The following is a 27,843-nucleotide window of genomic DNA, read 5'->3' on the forward strand; positions in this document are numbered from 1 at the left end:
AATTGGGTTATAGCAAAAGGGTTAGGGTGGGTTGGGTCGTGGGTACCCATAGGGTCGTCAGGTTTGGGGTTCGAAGTTTTCTAATTTCAGCCTCTGCAAACTGCCTTCACCTCCGCTTTTCACCGTTTGAACAAGAAGACTGAAGCTTCATCGCTGCAACCTCTCGGCGCCTCTATCTCCAATCTTCACGTCAGCTCTGTTCGAAGTTTTCCAAGTGGCCATTCGCCACCAGTCTTCTCACGGTCCCTCTGTTTTCCGCTACCGTTACCTCAGACGCCGCAAACTCTGTTTTCCACTATCAACAACAGAAGAAGCTTCAGGTGCCTCTATCTTTGGAAAATCTGTCTTCGATCAGTAGAACAACTATTGGGAGGAGAATCGTACTTTCGGTACCTTAGTTGAAGTTGATACCTCAGGTTTTTCCTCGTTTCTGCTCTTCTCCTACCTTAGATGAACTGCATTTACTCCATTTTATTAAATCTCAATCACATCGAACAGGAATTCCTGTTCATACGTTTGTAAGTTGCATTGAATTCTTGTGTTGATAGAATGATGTTTTCTAAGTTGCAATGAATTGGCCTAACTTCTTGTTTTTTGCTTTTTGCCCTGCATTCTTCCATCTGCAGTAATAAGAACTACTTTTGTGTATAGAGGAATCTAGAGCCTGAACAATTAGGATCATCCTCAAGAAAATATATGTCGTTTATATGGGTTAATGACAGCCATTCACTCTTAGAGGATTGGGACTAACCTTTTCTCTGGAGTAATGCCTTTATGTTAGATCTCATAATCACAATATTTTCCTCAACCTTAATACATGTCTCGTTTGATTCTCTTCCTAAACCTTTTAGCGCCTTTAACCTGCATCGACACTCTTCCTTTCTGTAGTTGTCTTTGATGTGTTCTCTAAGTGCTCAAATCATATACTCTAGCCTCTTTATTGCTTACTGGGGTTGTTCCTAAATTGCTTAAACGTTCTAATTTTTCTTTGGGCTTCGTTTTTTTCCCTTTGGTCTTTCTAAAGAGCCATACGAGCATTCTTATCTTGGTTACACTGATTCTATAAATTGTATCTAGGCCTTTTGTAATTTCTTTTTGCTCTGCATCAGTGGTGTCACTTTGGAATGAAACCCCTTCGCGTCTGACAAGACTGACATGAACTACCAGATATAGGCTAATTAATATGGAACTATTTTTTTTTTGGAGAAGAAATAACAGAAATTTCATTTTATATCAAAGGATGTACATGAGAGGATGTAGACTGAAGTAAAATCGAGCCAAGAAAAAGCTGGAGAGAACAGCTGAACATTTAGCACCTTATTTTGCTAATCCATCTGGAACTAATTTGCATGTATTATCAGATATCCCATATCATTTTTTTTGAGAAACGATATAAAGGTCTGTTATTTATGTATGTCAAAGAGAGGTATGCATGAGTACATAGATGTACAGAGATACAGACTGTGCAATAACATCTCTCTTCCAATTGCACACACACACACACACACACAAACTTGGTACACAAAGAACTGCCAAAATAAAAAATGCCCCTTCTGCCCCATTTATCGCACGAATCATCTCTGACTGGGGAAGGAAATGTAGCCAATCAAATGGCCATATGGAAGGCCAAATACTTATCCAAAGGTGGCAAGATTACACTGGTCATAAGTGTTTTGTTCTCACTCCCACTTTACTATTGATCCTTATTCCAAATCCTAGCTGGAGTGGAAAAACAACTAGAGAGGAGAAGGAGGACTTTCTTATGGGATGGATGGAGAAATAGCTTCAAATTTCACCCAGTGAACTGGAATGTTGTATGTCAGCCAAGAAAATATAGGGGTCTTGGTATCAGAAATATGAGAAAGACCAATAAATCTTTTCTTGGTAAGCGGTGTTGAAGGTTCCATAAGGAAAGAGAAGTCTGTGGAGAAGAGTTATTATAGCAGGAAAATATGGTCTTACAAGTATTTGGTGGGACAACATCTTCAAAACTCTCCTGGATTTCCTGAAAGGATTCAGTTTCAAGTTAGGCAGGGGCAACCAGATCCAACCAGATCAGAATTTGGCATGAAAAATGCTGTGGGCATCTCAAACTGAGAGAAAGATTCCCTCTCTCTTCAATATTGCCCAAAACAAAGATGCAGTGGTGCAGGATTGCTATGACCAGGTGAATGAAGAGGTAATTTGGGGCTCATAATGACTGGGAAGTTGGTCCTTTGGATAAACTACCACACCTCATTCAGGGTATAAAGCCCAACCCCTAAATGGCAGATGAAGGAATTTGGTCATTGGAAACTTCAGGCAAGTTCTCTGTTAAATCCTTCTACGACAATGTTTCTCAATTGCAAGACAGTCAAATTATTGCTTTCCCTTGGACCAGAATCTGGTGCTCCCATATACCTCAAAAGATTGGCTTCTTGTATGGACAGCAGCCCATGGTAGATATTTAACTATAGATAGGTTGTTGAGAGGAGGCCTGCCTATGTTTCTTATGTAAAGAGGTTATAGAATCCATGGATCACCTCTTCATTCACTGCAAGTTTTCATTTCAGCTGTGGGTTATGACACTATCCTGCTTTGGTATTCATCTATGCTTTCCAAATACAGTCTTACAGCTTCTGCAAGTTTGGACAATTAATGTTTTAAACAGAAGGGGTAAACTTTTATGGAACAGATTCCCAGCTGCTATCATCTGGGAAATTTGGAAGGAAAGGAACCATTGCATTTTTTATAATAAATACTCCAATTTGTAGGAAATCAAAAGTAATCTTTTTGGTCAGCTATGTTCTTGACTGGGTGTACAAAGGTTGTTTCAGGATGTCCAACTGAATTCTTCTGTGCAAGTTGGACCTTCTTTTTAGATGATCTTTTTGTATAATCCCATTGTACAGCCTCTTTGTACATGGGCTGATGTACTTTTGTTTAATCTTCAATACAATACTTTACCTTCTTCAAAAAAAAAAATTTCTTATATAGTTCAAACCAATGGGGGGTTCCGTCTAATTTCAACTTAGATGTAGCTAATTTTTCTCAGGTCTGCAGGTCGGGCTTGGTTGAGGCCAACCCTAGCCCAACCCTAACCCTAACCCAACCTGACCTTCAACCCGATCTACCCAACCCTAACCCTAAACCTAACTAAATTCCTTCAACCCTAACCCAACCCAAAGTCAACTTCAGGTTCGGCCCAACCCAACCTTCTTCTCATCCCTTAAAATCTCATAAAACTATTTAATCTCAAATCTTAACTCAATTTTCACTATATATATTAATCTATGTTTTATTAGTATTTGTTTTTTTGATGTTATTATTCGTTTTTTTAGTACAAAATTCGGAAAAATAAGTGTTTGAAATGACTATAGTTTATTATGAGTTATGACTTATGATAGATCTTTTATGGGTGGCAAACATTAGAGAGGAGATGAAGAAAAAAATATTCAAAAAACATAAAATATGTTATTAAGGTTTTAGTCTTTTCATTTAGGATTAAGTGAAGTGATTATCTTAAAAGAAAGACATGATAGTATGTAGTGAAGGCTATGCAACTATCATACATCTAAACAAATCAATGTATGATATATAATATATATAACATATATTTATATATGACATATACTATAGAGTTGGGTTGGGTTGCCCAAGGGGTCAACCCTAACCCAAAAGTCGGCTTCATGAATTTCAACCCTAATCCTAACCCGAGCATCAACCCAACCCAACCCAACCTGAAAAGCTTGGTTGGGATCGGGCCAACCTGGCCCAAGTTGCAGCCTTAGTTTCTCTCTCTTGCTTTGTTAAGAAATGGACAACATATCATGTGCCTTTACCCACATTTTGGTTTTATGCCCCCATTTAATGGCATTTATTGAATCATTTTCCATGACAAGAGATGGTGGTGACTTGTTTTTCTATTTGGGAATCTCAAAGGAAGGCATGAACTTGGTTTTAGTAGTTTGCACGATCAGTAGGGCCACACTAATACCAAAACACACCATAATTAGATTTGAAGATCACCCATGGTTTTCAAGGTGCCAAGGCAAGGCTAAGCAACAGGGGAGTGCCTTGTTTCCTAATTGATGGTTTTCTTTTTTCTTTTTTATTTTTGAATAAAAGCCATGAGTTCTTGGGTAATTCCCTAGGTTCCATAGCAAGTAGCAACCATCTATTGATTGTCTATAGTCTTCATAAATAATATAAACTTCATATGAAATATATTCATGAAAAAATGGAAGAGAGAAAAGAAATTTCAGAAAATAAAGGGGCTGAGCCTCTATTTTTATCCTAGGAAAAGAAGAAAAGAAAGGATGAAAGACGCTATGCAAAATTTTGAGTTTTTCCTTGCTTATCAGTTCGGGTTTTTAAGTCATCGAGGCTTCAAGAGAGTATAAATTTTGATTGAACCCTAACAAATAAGAAAAATAATAAAAAGAAACTAGTATATTAACTCAAAAACTGAACGATTTAGTTTAATAATGTCTTTTTATTATTGTTATAATTTCAAAAAGTTAAGGATGTAAAAGCATTCAAGAGCACTGTGCAAGAAATATCTTGGTGATTAAGTGAGGCAACCCTCCATGAGTGCCTTATTGCCTAGGTGTTTCCTAATTTCCTTGACAACTATGAGTTCACTCATTTGATATTTGATGGACTTGGGACATGGGTTGCTTTGGGAGATACAGTCAAAATTTAGCTTGATTTGCCAGGGAGGAGGGCCCTAATAAGAGGAATAACAGGTGATGATTGAGAGATGGGTTTAGCTAACAAGGTTGATATTCTTGTGCTTTCTTGCTCGAAATAGTGTACAGAGGAATTTTATCTTTTGGGTAAACCAGGATGTATGGGCTTGTGTTAAGATAGAACATGTGAGGTTCTTTGGTCTTCCATAAAATAGCAGGCTTCCCTATATGTATGACCAAGGAATCTTACATCCAGAAAATTAATCTGAATCGCCATGTTCCAAAGAGAGTGTATTTCTAAAGGAGTTTCCTTAGCCATTTGCCTAAAAGAGTTAACATTTTTGTCTTTCACTCTCCCCAGCTCTCTACTTCATCCTACACATCCCTTTCCAATTAAGGACATGATCCCTCTTCTCTACTCCTTATTCTCAAAGGAAATCCTTAACGATATTCTCAAGTTTGTTTATTATTTTGGCAAAGGAGAAAAAAAAGGAGTCTGAACCTGTTCATCAATTTGCTATTTTGGTTGCTGGATCCTTGCCCTATAATTTTTCCATGGAGAAAAGTTGCATGGAAAATAATTGAAGATTGAAGAATATGTGCATAACATGACAACATATGGTGTGGACTTCAAGAAAAGTTCCTTCTAACTAACTGGATTCAAAGTGGAAATGAGTCCAGCATGCAATCCTTTTCAATTGGAATCGTAAAGAGGTGTTTGGTACTGTCGTTTTTTATTTTGGATACACTATGATATTTGGGCATCTTTCAACAATTTTTTTGTAGAAGGAAAAGGCAAGAAGAGAAGCGGAGATGCAGCATGATGAGGTTATATGGCAAGTCATCAGGCACAACCACTGTAGTTTTATGGCCAAGTAAGTATATAAACTATTTTCTTGGACTCTCACTTAAATCTAGATTCTAGACATTAAAAAAATAAGTGAATGGAAGAAGAAAAAGCTGTTAGTTTTATTTAATTACATGTCTAGGCTTTATTCAATTTATTCTTTGCCATCTCACTTAGTTTGGTTATCAGGATAACAACTGGGAATTTCTGTCGGAACCCATATAATGTGACTGGAATTTGCAACCGAAGTTCTTGCCCACTTGCTAACAGTCGCTATGCCACCATACGGGACCATGACGGTATCAATTTTAATTATGTTTTATATCAATATTTCTTTCTGTACCCCCTCTTTGGGTTTAATTTATTAAGATGTTAAATTCAATCTACCACAACCTACCTGAAGTATTGGTAAACAACATGTAGTTCTCTATCCCATTCCCATAGTTCCTTTGCTCTTGTTTAAAGAGTTGATTATCTCACTAGCTCTCTTGAGAGCACTTGAAAAATGGGGGTTGGGAGGGATCCAGATAGACCTGAACTTCAATCATGTATATGTGCAAGGTGTTAAATGACTCACATTATGCACATGGATATGCAAAATATCAAACTTTGGAGTGGACTGGAGCTCTAATCCATCTTTCATTAAGGTCCTTGTAACAGATGAGGTTGCATGATATGTTTAGGATCCCATCTAAGTGGTTTTTGAAAACAATGCATTCATTGGCCTCAAATAGCTGGACTGGTTAGAAGGTTTGTCAAATAGAAGTGTTAAAGTGTGCCAAATAGAGGTAGTTTAGTCTTCTTATGCTTGTTAAGTAGCTTGCTTATGTGGCAGTTTTATTAGAGTCATTCTGCCCCACACTTAAGTAAGGGCATTTTTGTCTTTGTAAAGATCATTAGAATCTAGTGAAGATTAAGGGGGTCGACTGTAGGGGTAATCCAACAGATTTCGACAGACCCTTATTTTCTTTCTTCTTCTTCTCTTCTTCTTCCTCTTCTCCTTCCTTCTCTTCCTGGTTCGGACTACTGTAGCAGCATTCGAAACATGGTATCAGAGCCATGCTCCTGACCTACTTCAGTTGGTAAAGCACCTTAGCAGTGTTCGTGACTTTTTTTTTGGGTAGAAAAAGTCACAGGTCGTTTATGTAGAAAAAGTCACAGGTCCTCCTTCGTTTCTAGTCAGTCTATGGAGAGAACTGGTTCGCCCTAGGTCTGAAACATCACAGGTCGTCTCTCTTTGCTGCGCATAACCTTCTTCATCAAGAAAAGTGACTTCAGCAGTGAATGGTTGGTTGATATTCTCAAAGGAAGGTCGGTTATCTCTTCTTCTTGTGTTACTGATATTTCTCGGTAGAAACCCTACAAGAAGTTGCTAGTATCGATCAGAACCTAGAGAACTAGGTTCATTGTTGCCCTAGAAAGGGCTGTGTGTGCAGTAGCCGAATGGTGTAGGGGCTGTTGTGAGTTGTTGAGTGGTGTTAGGGTTGCTGTGAGTGGCTGAGTGGTGTAAGGTGTAATGCTGTGACCTAGCCGAGTTTTTTTTGTGGGTGTGTATTGCCCTCTTAAAACTGTTAAACTAGTCTGAACTGGGTGTAACAGGTTTAACTATGTTGTGGTGCTTATGTTGCACAATCCCTATTGAGTGGATGTAAGAGGGCTTACATGTGACTAGTGAGTGTTAAATTGATGCCTATGTGGTCAGTGGTGTTGTGAAATCAGTAGTAGTGTGAATAAGAACAAGGCGTGTGTACCCACTGTTGTGTTTAGGAGTTGCTATAGGTGCTGGAACATCATTTTTTTTTGAATAACAACAGTCAGCTTGTTGCTGAGAATTCAGGTTAGAGGCAACTGTGAAAGAGTACAATGGCAGCAATAGGAGATGGGTATAATGATCAGAAACCTAGCGTGGTGGTTTCCTCTGACTACCTAGGTGTATAGATGACCTCAATTAAATTGAATGGGGAGAACTATGTTCCATGGGCTAATCTGTGGAAGTTTTTCTCAAGGCAAAGAGGAAAGTGAAGCACATAAAAGATGAGAAACCATCGGCTAACTCCCTAGGGTTTGATGATTGGGAACAAGAAGATGCTCAAATCATGACTTGGCCATGGAACAGTATGGAACCCAAAATCAATGCCAACTTCATGTTTCTTGATACAACTAAGGATATATGTGAACATACTAAGAAGTTGTATTTTGGACAAGATAATACAACAAGAGTATATCAACTTTATCAGGAGTACTTTGATTTGCAACAAGGAAACAAAACGCTAGAAGAGTACTATGCCTGCATGAAGAATATAAGGAATGAACTCAATGTCTATCACCCCCTCACTCTAGATATTAAAGTTCAACAACAACAAAGGGAACAACTAGATGTTACAAGATTCTTGGTGGGGCTGAAATCAGAGTATGAACCAGTTAGAGCCCAAATATTAGGGAGCTCCACCCTTCCTACACTTGAGGAAGTATTCTCACGGCTTCGCAGAATTTCTTTGGGATAGACAGAGAATTCCACACAGTCTGATAGATCAACACTTGTGACTGCTAAAGGAGGTGGACACAGTACAAAAGGGGGAGGATATGCCTCCCGAGGAGGCCGTGGCAGTTCCATGATTAGTTGGGGTGGTCGTGACTCAGGGGGAGGCTGTGGCAGAGGGAAGAATAACTCTGCAAGGAAGTGTACTCATTGTGGCAGGGAAGGACACACAGTGAATTTCTGTTATGACCTACATGGCCCTCCCTCTAAATGGGCTAATCATGCTGTAGCAGGTGAGGTTGACATCAATGACTGTAAACGGGCAGACCGAACTTCTCCCACATCTGCATCTACTTCTGGGAGGGAGATGGTGAGTGTACCGTGTGATGAGTATGAACGGTTCCTTCAAACTACTTCACAACATACCACTGCCACACTTGCTCATTCAGGTATTGCTTGGATGTCATCTAAAGCCTCTTCCTGGATTATTGACTCTGGAGCCTCAGATCATATGACCGGGACTCTAGGTGTGTTCTCTTATATTTCTGAAACCTCCACATCACAAACTGTTACACTTGCCGATGGGTCCTCATCTCCCATCTATGGTGTTGGTAATGTTGACATGGCTTCTGTGCCCTTATCATCTGTTTTATATGTACCTAAGTTTCCATTCAATCTTATGTCTGTTAGTAAAATAACCAAAGCTTTTAATTATTCTGTTACCTTCTTTCCTTTCACTTGTGTTTTCCAGGATCTCAAGACGGGGAAGAAGATTGGTGGGGGGCATGAAGCTGGTGGATTATATTACCTTGACGATGGTGGATCTTCAGTTGCTCTTCAAACTTCACTTACACCTCTACAATGGCATTGCCCACTGGGACATCCATCTCTCAAGGCTCTCAAGATGTTGGTTCCGTCATTGAGTCAGTTGTCAGTTTTGCAATGTGAGTCATGTCAGTTTGGTAAACATCGTCGTGTGTCCTTCAGTCCGAGAGTTGAGAGTCGTATGTTGAGTCCTTTTTCTTTGGTTCATTCAGATGTTTGGGGTCCAATCAAAATAGTCTTATAATGGGTACAAGTATTTTGTCTCCTTTATTGATGATTGTTCAAGAGTGACATGTTTTTATTTAATGAATGAAAGAAGTGAATTATTTTCCATTTTTCAAAAATTCCATGCTGAAATACGCACACAATTTGGCGTTCCAATCAAAGTTCTCCGTTCAGATAATGGTCGTGAATACTTTCTTACTTCATTTCAACAGTATTTAGAGCAACATGGCATTATTCATCAGACCTCATGTACATTCACCCCTCAACAAAATGGGGTAGCTGAACGGAAGAATCTTCAGCTTCTTGAAACTGCTCGGTCTATGCTTCACCACATGAATGTTCCTAAACGGTTTTGGAGTGATGCTGTACTCACTGCATGTTTTCTCATTAATCAGATGCCCTTTTTTATTCTTCATGGTCGGTCCCCCTTTTCTATTTTGTTTCCCACTTTATCTCCATTTCCATTAACTCCTCATGTCTTTGGCTGTGTGTGCTTTGTCCACAATCTGAGTCCTGGAATAGACAAGCTAGATGCATGCTCAATTAAATGTGTCTTCCTTGGCTACTCCCGGACTCAAAAAGGGTACAAGTGTTATAATCCCATTACCCGAAAGTGCTATGTCTGCCCTGATGTCACTTTTTTTGAGTCTGTATCATTCTTCTCAAGTCCTGATGCATCATTGTCTTCACCCTTACTTCCTCTTCCTCTTCCTGTTAGTGATCCAGTTCCAGATGCTGTTGTGGGACTAGACTCATCACCTCATCTAGTGCAGGTCACCATCGAACGACCACCGATCCGACAAGTGTATACACGTCGAATGACACCGACCCCTCCTCCAGCTTCTACTTCATCTGCGGATCCTCTCATGGCTCCTATTGTTGAACCTTCAGACCTTGACCTACCCATTGCCTTACGGAAAGGTAAACGCAGTTCTACCTTCCATCCCATTTCCAATTTTGTTTCATTATCTCGTCTTTCTACCTCACATCGCCAGTTTGTTTCACTTTTGTCTTCTATTTCCATACCTAACAATGTTCAAGAAGCTCTTAGTTCACCTGGATGGTGGCAGACAATGGAGGAGGAACTCTCTGCTCTTCAACATACTCAAACGTGGGAACTTACTACTCTCCCACTTGGTAAGCATGCTGTAGGTTGTAAATGGGTGTATACTGTGAAATACTTGCTAGATGGTAGTGTGGAGCGTCTGAAGGCCGGACTTGTTGCTAAAGATTACTCACAGTTGTATGGAGTGGACTACATGGAGACATTCTCTCCGGTGGCTAAGATTGGTTTTGTTCGTGTACTAATCTCCCTAGCAGTTATGAATGATTGGCCTCTCTTTCAGCTTGACATAAAGAATGCCTTCCTCCATGGTGATATGGTGGAGGAGGTATATATGGAGCAACCACCTGGGTTTGTTGCTTAGGGGGAGGATGGTAAAGTGTGCAAACTGAAGAAGGCAATTTATGGGTTGAAGCAATCTCCACGTGCTTGGTTTGGGAAGTTCAACGAAGTGGTGAAGAGTTTTGGAATGAAGCAATGCCAGGTTGATCACTCAGTGTTCAGCTATGACTTAGAAGCTGGAAAGATTTTATTAGTGGTCTATGTGGATGATATTGTCATTACTAGTAGTGATAAATTGGGGATTGGCAAACTAAAGGTATTTCTGCAAAATCATTTTCAAACAAAAGACCTTGGAACATTAAAGTGTTTCTTGGGAATAGAAGTTGCCAGGTCAAAACAAGGTGTAAATCTGTGCCAAAGGAAATATGTTCTTGATCTATTGGAAGAAACATGACTGCTAGGTGCAAAACCGGCTAAGACCCCTATGGAACCAAATGTTAGGTTGAGTAGTGATACAGGGGAAGTATTTGAATATCCTGGAAGGTATAGACGACTAGTCCCAACATCTGACTATCACGAGACCCGACATCTCCTTTGCAGTTAGTGTGGTGAGCCAATTCATGCAGAACCCTCGTATACCTCATTGGGATGCAGTCCTTAGAATTGTGAGGTATCTGAAAGGAGCTCCAGATCGTGGGCTATTGTATAAATCAGGAGGAAAACTTGAAGTAGTTAGGTATACAGATGCAGACTGGGCATGCTCAGTGAATGACAGAAGATCTAATACATGCTATTGCACATTTCTTGGAAGAAATCTTGTGACATGGAAGAGTAAAAAGCAGGCGGTTGTGGCCAGAAGTAGTGCTAAAGCCGAGTATAGGGCCATGGCGCACACTACTTGTGAATTAGTGTGGTTGAGGAATCTCCTACAAGAAATTGGATTTCACATGGATAAACCTATGAGATTGTACTGTGACAACCAAGTTGCACTCCATATCTCATCCAACCCTGTCTTTCATGAGAGAACAAAGCACATAGAGGTTGATTGCCACTTTGTGAGGGAGAAGGTCCTTGCTGGAGAGGTAAATACAGAACATGTGGGCTCTAATGACCAGTGGGAAGATTTGTTTACAAAAGCTCTAATCTCAGGGAAAGTGAACTATCTATGTAACAAGCTGGGATTATATGACATGTATTCTCCAGCTTGAGGGGGAGTTTTAAAGTGTGCCGAATAGGGGTAGTTTAGTCTTCTTATGCTTGTTAAGTAGCTTGCTTATGTGGTAGTGTTATTAGAGTCGCTCTGCCCCACACTTAAGTATGGGCATTTTTGTCTTTGTAAAGATCATTAGAATCTAATGAAGATTAAGGGGGTCGACTGTAGGGGTAATCCAACAGATTTCGACAGACCTTTATTTTCTTTCTTCTTCTTCTCTTCTTCTTCCTCTTCTCCTTCCTTCTCTTCCTGGTTCGGACTACTATAGCAGCATTCAAAACAAGAAGCTTCACTTCATTGCGACTTTACTACTCAATCCTGCTACCCAAGTTCTTTTTTGAACTCTGACATTCCCAAAACTTGCTTTTCTTAATGATTTGTTTGATCCTTTGCTAAGGGCCATTGTTTGGTGCATGGGTGAAACCTTAGGCCTAGAGAAGCTATTTTGTGTAAAAAAATGCCAAAGGTTAGGTCCATGTCAGTTTGCCCCTCCCAAGACCCTTTGTAAAGTACATGGGGTTAATCATTGCAGAACCTGCGATGGAGGTCAGTGCACAGAACATAGGTGTGATCGCTTGTCTGAGAACCAGAGTCACAAATCCACATCTCCCGAAACTCAGCACAGAAATACCAAAATCTGCGATGCCGCTTACGATATCACAATTCCCTTTCCAGTGGTAGCAATTAAGTGCATGCTTGCGAATGACATCATTGTGATGACAGTAATGAATTAAGAATGCCACATTGCAGGTCTCAAATCGTAAAAATCACAGTGCAGGTTCAGATTCACAATTGCAGCAGAGGCCCACTAAGGTGATGCCAAATAGGTTGTAGCATCGCAGCATTGTGATGCCGCCACACTCAAATACTTAGGCGCTACCGTGAGAGGGATCATGCCATGTGACGATGGGTAAGCTTCTAGAAGGGGCCGTAGCTGCGAACATGCCCATTGGACTCTGAGGAGCGTGAATTCCCAATCTCAGGAGATTTGCACGGACACGTGGCAAGACACCAAATCACTTGTTTGCTACCTAACAAATTTTAACCACCTTCCCATGGCGGGAAAGTTTCCTTTGTCTCCTTGTTTTCCTCTCAGACACTAGCCTTTTGTCTATATAAGTAGGAGAGGTTCAAAGCCTTCCAGGAGGATGACCCTCTTGGAATCCCATGTAAGTCCCACCATTTTGCAACCCTAACCCTGGGATTTTCTGCAACCTTCTTCTCCTTATTCTTCTCTCTTCCACTGCTGTTCCCTCTGTACCTTCGGAGACTTGACCACTGTTGAATTGGAGTCCACAGGACCAACGCTCTAGATTGTAGGGACCAACATTGTGTAATAGCGCTTATTTCTGTGACCCTTTGCTTTTGTGTTCTCTATAAATGATGCTAAATTACTAGCTTGCAAAAACTGCTTGGTGCATGAATGGACTTTATAATAATGTTCTTAAATGCATTTTAGTTGCATTTGTTTTCTATACTTTATTTTTATATTTTGTGTTATGCGCCAGTACATTTTTCTACTTGTACACTTTTTCTGTATAGAGTTTGTTTTCTTTGTTTTTCTTTCCTTTCATGTAATATCCCTTCTGTGGTCACCAAGAATTGGATGATAAGGCTTCTTTTCGATATTACAGCTGCATATACCTCCGTTCTCATGTTGAGCCATTTGTGCATTATGCAGGAATCTTTTATTTATATATGAAAACTATAGAAAGGGCTCATATGCCAAATAAATTATGGGAGAGAGTTAAGTTGCCAAGAAACTATGAGAAGGCACTTGAAATCATTGACAAGCATATGGTATTCCCCTTCACCTAAAACGTTGTCCCTTTGCTTTTCTTGCTTTGCCTTGCACTCAGTTTAAAATGCCTACTATTTCATAGTTTTCAAGTTTAAAATGCTTACCTTTTTACATTCATTTTGGATTTGACAGATGTATTGGCCTAAGTTCCTTGTACACAAAATAAAGCAACGACTCACTAAAATGACTCAAATGCGGATACGCATGAGGAAACTTGCACTAAAAACAAGGTATGCAGTTTGAAACTATCTTTAGCTTTTTTTTTTTTTTATATATATATATAGGAAACAGTAACTTTCATTAGATAAAACCATAAGAAACAACTGTCACCTTCCAAAGTAAAAGGTGACCCCTAAATAACAAAAATCTTACAACACTGCACAAAACAAAAACTCCCGATTCACCCCCTGTTTTGCTAGGTAGTCAGCTAAAGCATTTGCTGACCTCCTAGACCAATACACTTTTGCATCCAGCTCCCTTGTGAGGCTCAATAATTCCCTTGCCTGTTGTCTAAGGGACCACGTTCCCAAACTATTTGATTGCAGCCATCCTACTACTAATTTTGAATCCCCCTCCACTTCCAACAGTTGGAAACCCTATTGCTTGGCCCATCTGAGCCCCTTGAGGAGCGCCAAAACTTCATCTCTAAGTGAGTCCCCCACACCTATTGGGCCAGAATACAGAGCTTGGATTTTTCCTTCCGCATCTCTAAACACACCCCCTATTCCAGAAGGTCCGGGGTTCCCAATAGAGCTGCCATCAAAGTTCAGTTTGACATGACACTGCAAAGGAGGGGACCAAACTTCTTGTATGGTAGGTGAAGTAGAAGATCTTGCTAAAATATTCCAGCCTCTAATCAAATCATCTGTAGAGACATCCTTGAACAATTCAAGAGTTTCAGCCAATGTACTGCCTTGATGGTGATCCCTTTAATAACTTTAGGAGCTGATTTTTCTTTCCCTTGGAAAATCCTATTGTTTCTCTCTTCCCATACTGCCCACAAGATAGTTGCCCTTGTTGTTCTCTACATCACCCTTCCTTTCTTCTTTGGTTGTCGGAAAAAGCTAGGGTCAAATAAATCCGCTACACTTGTGGGAGGATTCCACCTACAATCAAAGAGAGAGGAGAACCCCAAATTAGAGCACTAAAAGGACAAGAAATTAATAGGTGATTCATCGTCTCACCATTCCTTAAACAAAGGCTACAGACATGAGGTGGCAAGCACCAATTTGGTCTCTTTCTTTGAAGCACTTCCAAGGTATTGATTTTTTGGAGAAACACTTTTCAACAAAAAGCTAGGGTCAAATAAATCCGCTACACTTGTGGGAGGATTCCACCTACAATCAAAGAGGGAAGAGAACCAATCCCAAATTAGAGCACTAAAAGGACAAGAAATTAATAGGTGATTCATTGTCTCACCATTCCTTAAACAAAGGCTACAGACATGAGGTGGCAAGCACCAATTTGGTCTCTTTCTTTTTTAGCACTTCCAAGGTATTGATTTTTTGGAGAAACACTTCTCATCAAAAAGCCCTTACTTTTGGGGGGACACCAAAGCATTGAAAAACGAAGAACAAGAAAAACTACCTGTAGAAGTTTCTGCCCAAACTCTATTGTCTAGAGAGGAGTGGTCTAGAAAACCTGAACTTAGAAGAGAAAAAATATCAATTGTTGACTCCACTTTTGAGTCCCTCAAACCTCTCCTTAGTCCCAAATCCCAAGAATCCCCAAAAGTACGAAAAGAAGAGAGAAATTGAGATTTTTTCAAAGAAAGGGAATAAAGGTTTGGGAATCTATCCTTAAGAGGAGATTCCCCAATCCACAAGTCCTCCCAAAAAAGAATTTTATTACCCACACAAGCATCATACCTGATGAAAGGATAGAAGAAAGGCAAGATACCAACATTATCTTTCCACGGGGAAAAACGCGAAGCCCTTGGATCGAGTCCAGCATCCCATCCATTTGCTGCCATTTCATGAATACTTCTTATCACCCCTTATGCCATAGACTCTCTTGCTCCTTAGGAAACCTCCGTAACCATTTGCCTAACAAAGTTGCATTTTTTATTCTAATATTTCCAATCCCTAAACCCCCTTTGTCATTCTTTCTAGACACCACTTCCGATTTTACCCTATGATCCTTTTTGGTTATCTCCAGGTTCCCACGGAAAATCTCTCATTATTTTTTCAATTTGGTTTGCAATCTTAACAGGCAATTTGAAGGTAGACAAAAAGTACACTAGCAAATTTTCTAGTGTTGACTTTATTAGAGTGATTCTACCCCCCAAAGAAATGTAGTTCCTTTTCTAACCTGCTAGTCTTTTTGAAATCTTTCCAAGACTGGGTACCAAAAGCTAACAGACCTCGGATTTCCTTCCAAAGGTAAGCCTAAATACTTAAGGGGCTATTCACTTACCTCACAACCTAGAGATCAAGCCAACGATGCCACCTGACCTTCTTGCCTATTAATTCCAGCTACACAACTTTTATTCCAATTTACTCTCAAGTTGGAGACCTTTTCAAAATTCTCTACCAAGACCTTTAAATTTTCCAACTCCTCTGGATCTCCTTCACAAAAGAGGATCAAGTCATCAGCAAATTGAAGGTGGGCTACAACTATTTCCTCAACTATCAGGGTGAAAAGGAAAGAGGGTCCCCTTGTCTTAATCCTCTCTTTGCCGGGAAGAAATCCTTGGCTACCCCATTTACTAGAATGGAATAGTGACATGAAGAGATACAACCCTTAACCCACATGCACCTCCTTTCTCCAAATCCTCTAATGCTCAATACTTCTAGTAAAAAGTCCAGTCCACCAAATCATAGGCCATCTCCAAATTCAGTTTGCAAATTAGACCCTTTTCTCCTTGTCTTTTTCAATAACCCACACATTCATTGGCAATAAGGATCTGATCAATAATTTGTCTTCCTGACACAAATGCCCCTTGGTTCGGAGAAATCAAAGAAGGTAGTACCTTTTTGATTCTTTCTGCCAAGACCTTTGATATTACCTTATACATACTCCCAATTAGGCTTATGGGCCTAAAATCCTTTGGGTGGTTTGCATTTGTCTTTTAGGAATAAAAGCTATGAAAGTAGCATTGGTACCCGAATTTATCTTACCTCTGTCAAAGAATTCCAAGAAGACCTCCATTAAATCACCACCTATAATATCCCAACAATCTTGGTAAAAGGCCATCATGAAACCATCTGGGCTTGGGGCTTTAGATCTTTCCATTGAAAAAATAGCATCTCTTCTTGGACTTCAAAATTCTTTTCTGGTTGATCTATCAAAACTCTATTCCCAGATAGCTAATCAAGGTCAGGGATTTCTTCTCTCTTTCTCTCTCTTCTTAGGATGTCATAAATGGATTTGAAATGTTCCACAAAGGCTCTTGATATCTCTTCCTCATTTGTAATCACTTCCCCATTCCATTCCAGCCTCCCCACAAAATTCTTCCTCTTCCTTCCATTTGCTAAGGTGTGAAAAAATTTGGTATTCCCGTCTCCCTCCTTTAGCCGCTTACACCTAGGTTTTTTTCTCCTCTCTGCCTCACCTCCATCAGTTTCTTGAATCCTATTGCAATCCACTCTTCTTTCTTCCACTCTTCCAAATTACTCATTGTTCCAAGCTTTGGTTCTAGCTTTTAGGGCCTGCAGCTTTTTATAGAACTTGTACCCTTTCCATCTGAATTTCGCTTGGTCTTCTTCCCACCACTATTGAACCTTTTTTATAAAATCAGGATGTAGCAACCACATGTTCTCAAACCGGAAGGGATATGGCCCCCCTCCTATGTTTTATTGGGATAACCTAACTGGACAATGGTCTGAGGTAGGTCTAGGGAGAGCCCTCATTGCTAGTCCCCTCCAAGCAGATTCAAATTCTGAAGAGAATAAGAATTTATCTAATTTACAACACGGGTTCTTCTTGGAAGTTGGACCAAGTGAAGTTTGCTTGCAACATAGGTAGCTCTCTCAATTCATTTGAGTCCACAAAAAGGTTGAACTTTCTCATGCTAGAGGTCAGCCTATGATTTGAATTTTCATTTAGGAATCTTATGACATTAAAATCACCCCCTAGACCCCTTATGGCTGCAAGCTCATCCCAAAAATCATCTCTCTCCCTATACGAGTTAGGTCCATAGACATTGGTTAAGGCCCACTCAAAACCATCCTCTTTTCTTCTCAACTTGATTGTTAATGTAAAATTGCCAATTAGTTCTTCAGTACACTCCATTTCTTCATTCTTCAATATTGTGATGATGCCTCCTGATGCTCCCCATGATTGTGTAAACGCCCAACTTAACCCTCTAGCTGACCAAACACTCCTCACCCTTCTTCTGTCCACCTCTGTTAGTTTTGACTCTTGAATTAAGAAAATGGTCGGTTTCTCTTTCCTAAGGACTTCCCTAATTACACTTCTTTTTCTTGAGCTCCCCAAACCCCTCATATTCCAACTAATTATCTTCATGGAAAACATTAAGTAAAAAGTCCACACAACTCAGCTTAAATTTAACCCTGCTTTCTTTCCTTCCTTCCTGTACCTCTTCTTTTATAATCCACACCACACCTAAGTCTTTTGACTTCACTCATCTTTTTTCTTCTTGTTTTAGAATTCTCCCCCTCTCCCTTGTTTAAAGCTTTTAACTGAGTTACTTCTTGTCCTTTTTTCTTATTCTTTCTAAGTTTTTTATTTGCCTTTTTAGTTCCAGCACCACTCTTATTAATCTCCCTCTCCTTTTCCTTAGAAGTAGTCCCAATCAGTTCAGTCCCCTCTTCTGATCCCAACCTGGAGTGAATTTCCACCTCTATCAACTGCTCGAAAAGGATCACTATTAATTCCCAAATTCTCTCCCCTTCCTCCTTAGACCCTTCTACATCCTCACCAACCCCTATCTCCTTTGTTAATCCCACCGAGTCACTAGGAATGGCAGCTGTTGGGCAGGACTTGGAGACACCTGTAGGCTGAACAGGCAAGACAACCGGAGAGAGAATAGGATTAGTTGAAACACGAAAAGGAACTAAAGAGGATTGGCACAGCATACCGGGCTTCAAAGGGTCTGCACTTATCTCCACAGAAGACTGGACTAAAGGGCTTTTAAGTTGGGGGTTCTCCTCCAAACCAACCTTTGAAGGGCAAGCCGGGGATGGGAATAATCCTGTAGCTTTGCTTGCTGAATGCTGAGAAGAAGGAGGCACTCTACTAACAACTTGGCTATGTCTCTGGACAGGGATAGGAACTGCTCCATCTTTGACCGAGGTATTATCCTCGCCCAAGTGAGGAACTACTGCACCGTAGCTCTTCTGAGTTCCCAAAAGAAGTCCAGAGGGTGCTGTTGAAGAAGGTTCGAACAGAAGTCTTGTTCCCATCTCCGTTTCCTCCAAGAAACTTTTGCCACACCTACTTTTGGCGCTGCCTATACTGGAATCTCCAGAAATTTCCTCATCAGTCTTTTCCCCTTCAAAGTTTACCCAATCTGAATCAAACTCATCCTCTTCCTCTTTGCTTCTGCTATACCTCGGATTTGGTCGTTCAGGGCTGATGGAGTAGGAGACCAGCCTCGGCCTCCAAAACAGTTTTTCCGCAGCCTTGACAGATTGAACCTTCGAACAGGGCTGAGACTGGGACGATGATAGACATCTTTTATCAACTCCTGTTTTCTTTGCCTCTCTCATCACGTGGTCACTTAGGCATATGATCTTAGCTCTAAGTTGGGCCCTGGTCCATTTGAGAGCCTAATTACTGAAACAACTTGTTTCGGTTTAGGCCCATATTTCACTTGTTCTGGCTTCTTCAAAGGCCCATTTCCTTCATTTACCAACCACACCTCAAGCCCCAAAGTAGATGCAACAGATTTTAGCTCTAAGATGGGCCTTGGCCCATTTGAAAACCCATTCACTGAGATATCTTTTTTCGGTTTAGTTGCAGTACACGTGTCATCCACACTTACTCTAGAGCCTTTACAACTTTTGCATTAACTCACCTTGTCAGAACCTCTGCATGGGTCATGCAACAGTCAACTGGTTTAACTTTGCTTGCACGCCTCAACTTTTCCACTTTCATACCTTCTGTGTTCTCTGTGTTCTGCAGCCCCAAAGTTTTCCATTTCCAAGTAAATTTCTGCTAGTTTAAATTCAGCCAATCTCTGTGACCCACGTAGGTATTCTTCTTCAAGCTCTTCGTCTTCCTCTCTCCTGGAATCCCTCCACAGAGCTGCTTCAATGGAGGTCAAGAACCATGCTGAGTAGAAAACATCAGCTAGCACTTGCACCTTTCTTGGGATTTCTTCAGGTTTCACTCCATTTAATCTCAGAGCCACTGATCGGAGATCTAAGGCAAAAACACTTTCAAGTTTTGCCTTACACAAGGAAGCAATCGAGTGGAAGATCTCCCTCTTCAACATGTGGAAAGGGAGACCAACAATCCGAATGGTTATACCATCCTCCATTGAGAAGTCTTTTGAGTTTGAGCTAGGGGACCATCTCATCACTGTAGCCGCCCCTGTCTTCAATATTAGACTCAATGCACTGATATCTAGCTCGTCTCCCATCAAATCTAAAAGAGTTTTACAATCTTCAAAAGGGGTAAACAGTATTGGTCCTTTTACCTTCCAATTTCTAACTAAGTCTTCTGCGATAAGCCTCCAGTTTTCTGGTTTTTTTTTCAACTTCAACCATCAATTTCTTTTCCCAAACTACCTTTTCTGTATTGTAAGCCACTTTATCAATACCCAGACCATTCACCAAGAAATGACTTTCAGTTTCTTTTTCCTTTTCAGGGTAAGGTTCACTTGTTTCTCCATACCCCTGCTTCAACCCCATCTTTTTCTTTGTTTCTTCTAAGAAAGTTTGTAACAAGATTTAGTCTCACTCCAACTTGATCTATTTTTCCCTTCAGGGATACGAACTAGTTGTTTCTTCCCTCTTCCGAAGTATTCAACCAACATCAGGAACCTTCCCTTTTTGTTCCATGTTTTTTCAGCAAAGTATCTTCGGTCACCTCCTTCTTTGGAACTTTTCCATTCAGCTCATGTGTCTGTTTGAATTGCCTTTTCCACAAAGTTTATGAACCATTCAATCACGGCAGTCCCAACCAGCATAACCATGGCTTTCCGCAACTCCCCAATCTTCAGTGTGATCTTCCCCTTTGCTTTACATCTCTCAAAAAGGAATGTTTTTGCCTCAGCTCTTTGAAATCTTCTCCAGGTTGTTATCTCCTCGAACTCCACTCTATCAGGCCAGGTCTCTTAGATCTGAAGTTTCTTCCACTTTTAACTATCTTTAGCTTTATAGTCAACATTGCTGTCATGACAAAATCAGTCAACCATAAACTTCATAACCATTTTTTTTTATCAATATAGACTTCATAACCATGATTTCCACCTATGGTAATATGATTCTTAAACATGCTAAGAAACCCTTTAGAGGACCACTTTATGCATCAATAAGAATTTTCTTACTTTTTAAGAGAGATTAAAACTCATTAAAATGTTTTCTTTGATTGGAAATTATATTTTTCCCCAAATTCTCAAATGTTTTTGAGCACCCTGCTCAGCTTATGCTTGAATTGTGTCCTAGTTGTTAGGCAATTTTGTATGCCCTTAGCTTCAATCTGATTTGATGTACTTTTTACATTTAGTGTAAATAAATAAAGTGCATGTTTGATTCATGTTATATGGTATGATTTTGTGTAAGACCCTAAAATTGAACACTTAATGAGACTCGTGTTAGTTTTAAATGTTCACAGCCATTGGATTAGTCTGAGGAGATTTATTCTAACAAGGCTGATACTAGTGTGCCGCCAAGTGTTGGGATGGTCTGTCTCGGCCACTAGGGTAAGACCTAAGGCACTTGCAGTATGAGATTACTCGAATCCTTGAACCGGACCAGATTTTCAGTATTGCCCTGGACCTTAGAGAAACCAAACTGCCGCCAAGTGTTGGGATGGCCTGTCTCGGCCACCAGGATAAGACCCAAGGCACATGCAGTATGGGATTACTCGAATCCTTGAACCGGACCAGATTTCCAGTTTTGCCTTGGATCTTAGAAACAGATGGGAAAAACTGGAAAGTTACACCTGACCCCTAGACTCGATTATGATACTTCACTAGGTGTCGGATTGGGCTGTCTTTGATATGCCAATCAGTGAAATCCTTAGCGGGGGTCAAAACCTGGGTATGTTGGAACAGTCTGAGAATTCATCTGAGTGGGTGATCATAGTGACAGGATCAGCCCCTTTGTCGGACAAAGGTAATGATCGGGAGTGCACTCTCTGATGAAAACCAAACTGCCGGCAGTTGATTTCAATCGTTGGAATTTTGTTTTGTAAAATTTATATATATGGTATATAGGTATTTTTGTTTTCAAGTTGTTTGCAAATGGTTTTAATTCCCGTGATCTATATGAGAAGAGAGTGCAACACTGTTCCTTGCAGCCGAGGGAGAGGTCCTCTCTTGTCGGGCAGTGCTTGATCATTATGGGCTGAGAGGTTAAGTGTAAGGCAATTTAGGATAATACCTGATGGGCTAATCTTGCACCTGCCCGCAGTTCCTGTGTTTTTATCACATGGCTTGGCCCAAGGACCACTTAGTGTAAGTGTTGGGCCCATAGGGTCCATGTGATGGGCTCAGGGGTTCATTGGGCTTTTCAGTGAATTCGGCTAGGCCTTGTAATAAAGGCTGGGCCGAACCCATGTGGCTGGTGTGTAGATCAGTGCTTGGGTCCCACGCCATACAAAGAAGCCCAACTGGGCAGCAGATTGGAAACCAATTGAGCACTGATTACTTAATGGGCCAAAAGTCCATTTCGAATTAGGTTGATATGATCACCCACTTATGGGGTGGATTTGAGATTAAGGTTAGCAAAAGGATTGGGCCTTTAACCTAATTCACTCTAGGAGACCAAATTCGAATCATATTTGAATATGGTAATCTCCTGATAAGATTAGGAGTAAGCTAACCTAATATGCAGATAGGATTAAGATCATCCCCTATCCAGATGCTGATTTGGATTGGGATAACTCCTAATAGGATTAGGAGATTTCTTAATCAAGAAGAAAGAGGAGAAATCCGAAGAGAATTAACAGAATTCAAACCTAGGTTTTTGAGCAAGAAAATCTTCATGCGAATTGAGATAGGATCTCATACACTCCAGAGAGAAGAGAAGCAGCATTCGCCATATTCATCTCAGGAGTTCTCGTCCAGCTGCCGCTATTCTTTGAAAGATTCGATCTTTGAGAAAAGAAATCAAGAAATCAGTTCTTGATATCAGTTTTGCTGAAGGAACTGAAAAGATTTGGTGCTCAGTGTTTCCAGAGGATTCTTGTGAAGGATTCAGTGTGTAGGACGCATTCTGCTGGTACCGTTCTACAGATTGCTGTGTCATCTTCATTAAGAGCGGTTCTTGGTGTCTCTTTTGGGCGTAAACACCAACTTTGGGAGATACTGCTTCTCTGGATTAGGTATAATTCCTCCATTGCCTTTTGGTTCAGATTTGGTTCGGTTATGGTTCAAGTAGGATCCTTAAATATCGTATTCTAAATTTAGGGAATATGAATCCAGTTGGAAGAAGGTAGGAAATATTTTTGAAATTCGCCCACCCATTTCGCAACATTTTTGGTGTCCATACGATGAATCCTACCATTCTTTCACTAGTTTAGTATTTATACACTGACATACTGTTGACTATTCAGTTCTGCAAGTTGATGTGGAATATCATGAAATAAACCTTGTTTGTAAAGAATGTTTTTTCTTATATTAATTAAAATTCATGGTTGAAGGTGGGAAAGATATAGCTAATATAGATTATCTCATGTCACTTTTAGCTAATAATTTTCATTTTCATGTTTTCATAATTATCTAGACCTGTAAATCATATTTTAAAATGACTTAGTTCCACCTAAAACCTTATTCAATTATTTCAGGTTTAAGTTTGGAGCTTGACATTAGACATGCAGTAAGTATTGTGATAAAAAACTTGAGTAGTCAAACTATGACTCCTTCAATCCAACCACATCTAAGGTTAAAACTTTGCAAGAGTTCCATCTTGCAAGATAGGATAGATTACCAGAAGCCAAATGTTCATCTTAAGGGGAAAGAAAATCTGTGCTTTAAAAACTAACCCGGAGGCTGATCTATTTTGCCTCTCGGTCGTGGGTCACCGGTTTGACTGTCTGGGTCATACGGGTCAGACTGTGACATGACAACATGTTTTATATATACATATATGTGTATGTATGTATGTATAAAGATGCATTTATCAATAAAATAATGTGTAGTTATTTTTACATGCAATATATGTATATATAATAATCATCTTATGTTTAATTTATATTTTTAAATAAGTTTTTTAATGGTTAAATTGCTAAAAATTGTGATTTGAGGCCAAAAAGAATTTTTTGATGAAAGTAGTGGGGCATTCATCACCTTGGAATGCATAGATCTCAAAAAGTTACCCTAAATCGATATAAAGATCACCCAAATCAAACAATTGAGCACAAAGTTATGGACTCCGAAAGCTTGCACGTACATTGAGTGTGCAACCCGTGGCCTGGTGACCGGGTTGAGTCAAGGTTCAACTGCTCGGGTTGGATGGTTTTTGACCAGTTCATTGACTTTTGACCAAATTCCGGGTTTTAGGCAAACCAGGCCTGGAATCATGGCAAGGTGATGATTCAGATGGTTCAACTGTCCGGTTCAACGGCGGGTTGAAAACACTAGAGGAAATATGGAAATGAACATGCAAGTAAGTTTTAAAATGTTGGTTTGTTGGAAAGGCTAACCACTTAAAATAAGAAATATGTCAGAAGTACCTGAATTTTTGTCTGGATTTATTGTAAAATTTATGGCGTTTAACCTTTCAAAATATTTGTTAAGTTTGATGTTTTTTATTTTTTTTTCAGGTTTTGAGTGTTAGGTTTGGCAGCAATTGTTTGCTTTTTTGCGGTTTTTTCTCTTGGATGATGTCTTATCACCTTTTTCTATCTTTATTCTTTTAATGGGTTTTTTTTTGAATTTTTTAAAAAAGACATTATTGTGAATCTAACATGATTGCCATGTTTCAATATGGCCTCTTTGTCCGTTCAGAATAAATTTTAGGGTTAAAAATTATTATGTAGTGGTCCTTGTGTATAATTTATTTATTAAATTTTGTTATGTTTTGTTTAACATAAAAGTTCTATTTGCATATGAATTTCTTTTTGATTGGTTGATTTGGATATGAATATACTTGTACCATTACATTATTTATTCTCTCATAAGAGTTTAAAATGTTAACATGTTGACTATATTTATTAAATTATGTATAACTAAAAGTATTTCATAAAGGAAAAAAGAACAAAAAGTCATTTATAGTGATAAATTTGAAAGAAGCAACAAGTTTAAGGATAAACTCAAATTATTTGAATGATATCTATGTACAAGTAAAATGAGAACTTTGCATTTAATATAATTTTTTGGCAAGTAACATAATTTCATTATATAAAAAGAAAAAAATCTTGCAGACAATCAACAAGGAGAAGAGGCCATCATCATTTCATGTTGATATGCATGAAAATTAAAACATTTTGTGACAATATTAGGAAATAATTAGATGTTGTAAACCATTCATACAAAATACTATCAAACTGGAGCATGTTCAAATAAATGGGGGGAAAGTTGATTATTGTGGGCTTTGAATTGCAGTGAAGCATGAGATCTTAGATAACATCTTAAAAGGTGGTGCTCTTTATATCAGAAACGGTGGTGGTTACATATTACATCATGCACTATTAATCGTTTATAATTAAACTTCTCCCTCTCCTTAACCTCTTTCATTCTTTTCTGTGTTGCAGGGAAAAGATAATGACAACACCAAGGAAGGAGAAAAAGAGAGAGGCTAGGAGAGAAGAAAAGGCTGAAAAGGCTGCACTTTTGGATAAGGTTATCATGTTCATCTTATGAGTTGGTTCACTCGGTTTTCCATCTACATCCCAGTTGTTTCTAAAAATATTGGATCTTTTGCAGAGTATTGAGAAAGAATTGTTAGAACGTCTTAAAAAAGGAGTTTATGGTGACATATATAATTATCCTGTCAAGGAATATAATAAAGTTCTTGATATGGAAGGACTACAGGCTGCTAGTGAGGATGAAGAGGAGGTATGGTCATCACAAGTTACTTGTTTTTCCTGTTCATGATCAATAATGTGAATGCCTTTGTGTCCTTTGCTGACATGAGCAGGAACCTGAGATAGAATATGTAGAAGGCTATGAGGAACTTGAAGAAGAAGAAGATATGGAGGATTTTGGTGGTCCTGCCATTGATGAGTCTCTGAAGGATGGTGATTATGGTAATATAACATGATTCTTCTTGGCAATCGATTATTGAGTCTATTTTAAGATTCCACTAGTTGAGTGGCATATGCATTTACATGCACAAGAGAAGAGAAAAGTAGGGGATAGGAAAATAAATAGACCAAAGTGATGGTGGTCTGGATGTGAGGCCAAGGCAAATGTTGGCATTATATAGTAAAAATTTCATACACAGCTAATAATGGGACCAAGTCCTAACGTTTTCTTGTATATAGCCATGTTTTGTGCATGTCCATGTTTTATGCATCTATTAAAAAATGAAAGGAACAACTGCGGTTTATTCAATATATAGCCATGTTTTGTGCATGCCCATGTTTTATGCATCTATTAAAAAATGAAAGGAACAACTGCGGTTTATTCAATATACAGGAGAATTTATACAAGGTAAATAATGGAATTACAGCTGGCTAGGAGCACAGCTGGGAAAGTACAGCTGGCAAGCTTCCAGCTGTTTAACCGACACAGCTCAACTTTGTTTAATTGACATGTGCGATAATTAAAAAATGAAAGGAACGACTGCGGTTTATTCAATATACAGGGGAATTTATACAAGGTAAATAATGGAATTGCAGCTGGCAAGCTTCTAGCTGTTTAACTGACATGTGCAATAATATCTATACTCACAGTCCCACTCACCAACATGTATCCAAAAGCATGCACTGGTTCTGATAATATTCATCTGGATTGAACATGATTAGTTAATGATGCAGATGACATCGGTGAAGATGATGTGAAAACAGTTCATCAGAAAAGGGAGAGAAGAGGTTCTCAGCAAAAGCTTGAGAAGGAAGAACCTGGTGCAAAGTTGAAAAAGAAAGCAAGGGTGATTATTGAGGTAAATATCAATCATATTCTTGAGATCCTACATCCATGCACACAAAAATCTACATGCACTGAACCAGTTCAAAAAGACGTGGTACACCTAGCAACACATGCAGCATACCACTAGGAACCAAAAAAAGAAACACGAAGGGAAAAGGTGGTCAGGAACCTTACTCTGAAGGAGTAAATCAATTGTTGATCGAGGTCCTTTATGGAAATGTATGCAACTTTTAGTGTTACACTACAGAATTTTCTTCTCCCTGGAATGAGAACTAACAAGTTTGTGTTAGTGGCCAACTTGGTTAAATAACCTACATGATAGAAATCTGCAATCTATTCACTAGACAACCCTATAGGCTATAGCTATCCCTTCTGGTAGGTGGACCCAACAGTGCAATTAATGGGCCATAACTTCTTTTCTACTCTTTTCCCAGTTAAGAAATCTCTGCTAACCCAATTAAATATCTGAAGTTCTTGTTGTCATTGTCAGGTTGAACATGAAGATGCTGGAATAAGGCAAAAGGAAGTCCAATGAAAGAGTCTATAATGAACTTCTGGAATCAAGTTACCAAGTACAAGTGGTTATTGAGTCGGGTACAAGCTGTATCGTCTCATGACTCGCTTGAGGATAGAGAAAGGTTTATCATCATATTTTTGATTTAATTTTGACCGTGATATTTTGTCCCTTCAGATTTTGATCTTTGAAGATAAAAACAATCCAAGGCAAAATATGCATAAGATCAGTTACACAAAATTTATGAATGGGAGTTGTGATTTTGTACATACGTTGTTCTCTCTCTCTCTCTCTTTAAACCTTTTGCAAAGACAGATCTCAGGCACTGATTTTTAGAGGGGTCTCGCTTGTTTATTGCTGAGCCCAGAGAGCAGCCGGAAGTAGCTGCAGCTATGCATACACCAGTCACCAGTGAGAGACTTCCCACTGGTAGAGGTGACGCAGGAAGGGAAAGACGGGGAAACTTATACAAGGTTTGTAAGGCTTCCCTACCCTTCCCCATTTTTTTTCCTTCAAAACTAACGCAGCCGAACGGGAAGACAGGAACTCATGGCTGGACATTTGCATGAGGTGAAACACCATCACCAAGACACCAACAAACAGAGGAAAGGGGAGGTTGAGCTTGGAATGTAAATGGATTGGATTGGATTCAAGGGGTACATCCAAGTCCGATCTGATAATATAAATCGTAGATCCTATCAAATGGTGATTTGAATCCTAATCCATTAAGAATGTTGGATATCTGAATCCGAAACCAAA

General features: G+C 39.4%; 2 protein-coding genes across 6 annotated transcripts; one reads left to right on the forward strand and one right to left on the reverse strand.

Moving 5' to 3' along the window:
- Positions 1-27,353, forward strand: LOC148843305 (uncharacterized). Of its 2 annotated transcripts, none has more exons than XM_088958348.1 (10): positions 1-416; positions 5,457-5,545; positions 5,707-5,816; positions 13,286-13,404; positions 13,538-13,635; positions 25,232-25,319; positions 25,404-25,535; positions 25,618-25,726; positions 26,459-26,583; positions 27,061-27,353. In XM_088958348.1, the coding sequence occupies exons 2-10, from the start codon at positions 5,484-5,486 to the stop codon at positions 27,103-27,105; spliced, it is 888 nt and encodes a 295-aa protein (XP_088814474.1). In that variant the 5' UTR covers positions 1-416; positions 5,457-5,483; the 3' UTR covers positions 27,106-27,353. The 2 variants fall into 2 exon arrangements, with proteins under 2 accessions (XP_088814474.1, XP_088814475.1); XM_088958349.1 differs by having other exon boundaries at positions 31-416; positions 5,460-5,545.
- On the reverse strand, positions 13,637-19,085 carry LOC148843306 (uncharacterized). Of its 4 annotated transcripts, none has more exons than XR_016103368.1 (3): positions 18,447-19,085; positions 14,590-14,742; positions 13,637-14,511 (listed from the first exon to the last, which is right to left on the reverse strand). XR_016103368.1 is itself a non-coding variant. In XM_088958336.1 (2 exons), the coding sequence occupies exons 1-2, from the start codon at positions 19,075-19,077 to the stop codon at positions 14,720-14,722; spliced, it is 654 nt and encodes a 217-aa protein (XP_088814462.1). In that variant the 5' UTR covers positions 19,078-19,085; the 3' UTR covers positions 13,637-14,719. The 4 variants fall into 4 exon arrangements, 1 of the variants encoding a protein (XP_088814462.1); XR_016103367.1 differs by having other exon boundaries at positions 15,274-19,085; XR_016103366.1 differs by having other exon boundaries at positions 14,590-19,085.
- Positions 27,354-27,843: the final 490 nt, after the last annotated feature.

Source organism: Nelumbo lutea, chromosome 8 (assembly GCF_056320005.1).
Source record: "Nelumbo lutea isolate HS-2025 chromosome 8, American lotus-T2T, whole genome shotgun sequence".
Classification (NCBI taxonomy): Eukaryota; Viridiplantae; Streptophyta; class Magnoliopsida; order Proteales; family Nelumbonaceae; genus Nelumbo; species Nelumbo lutea.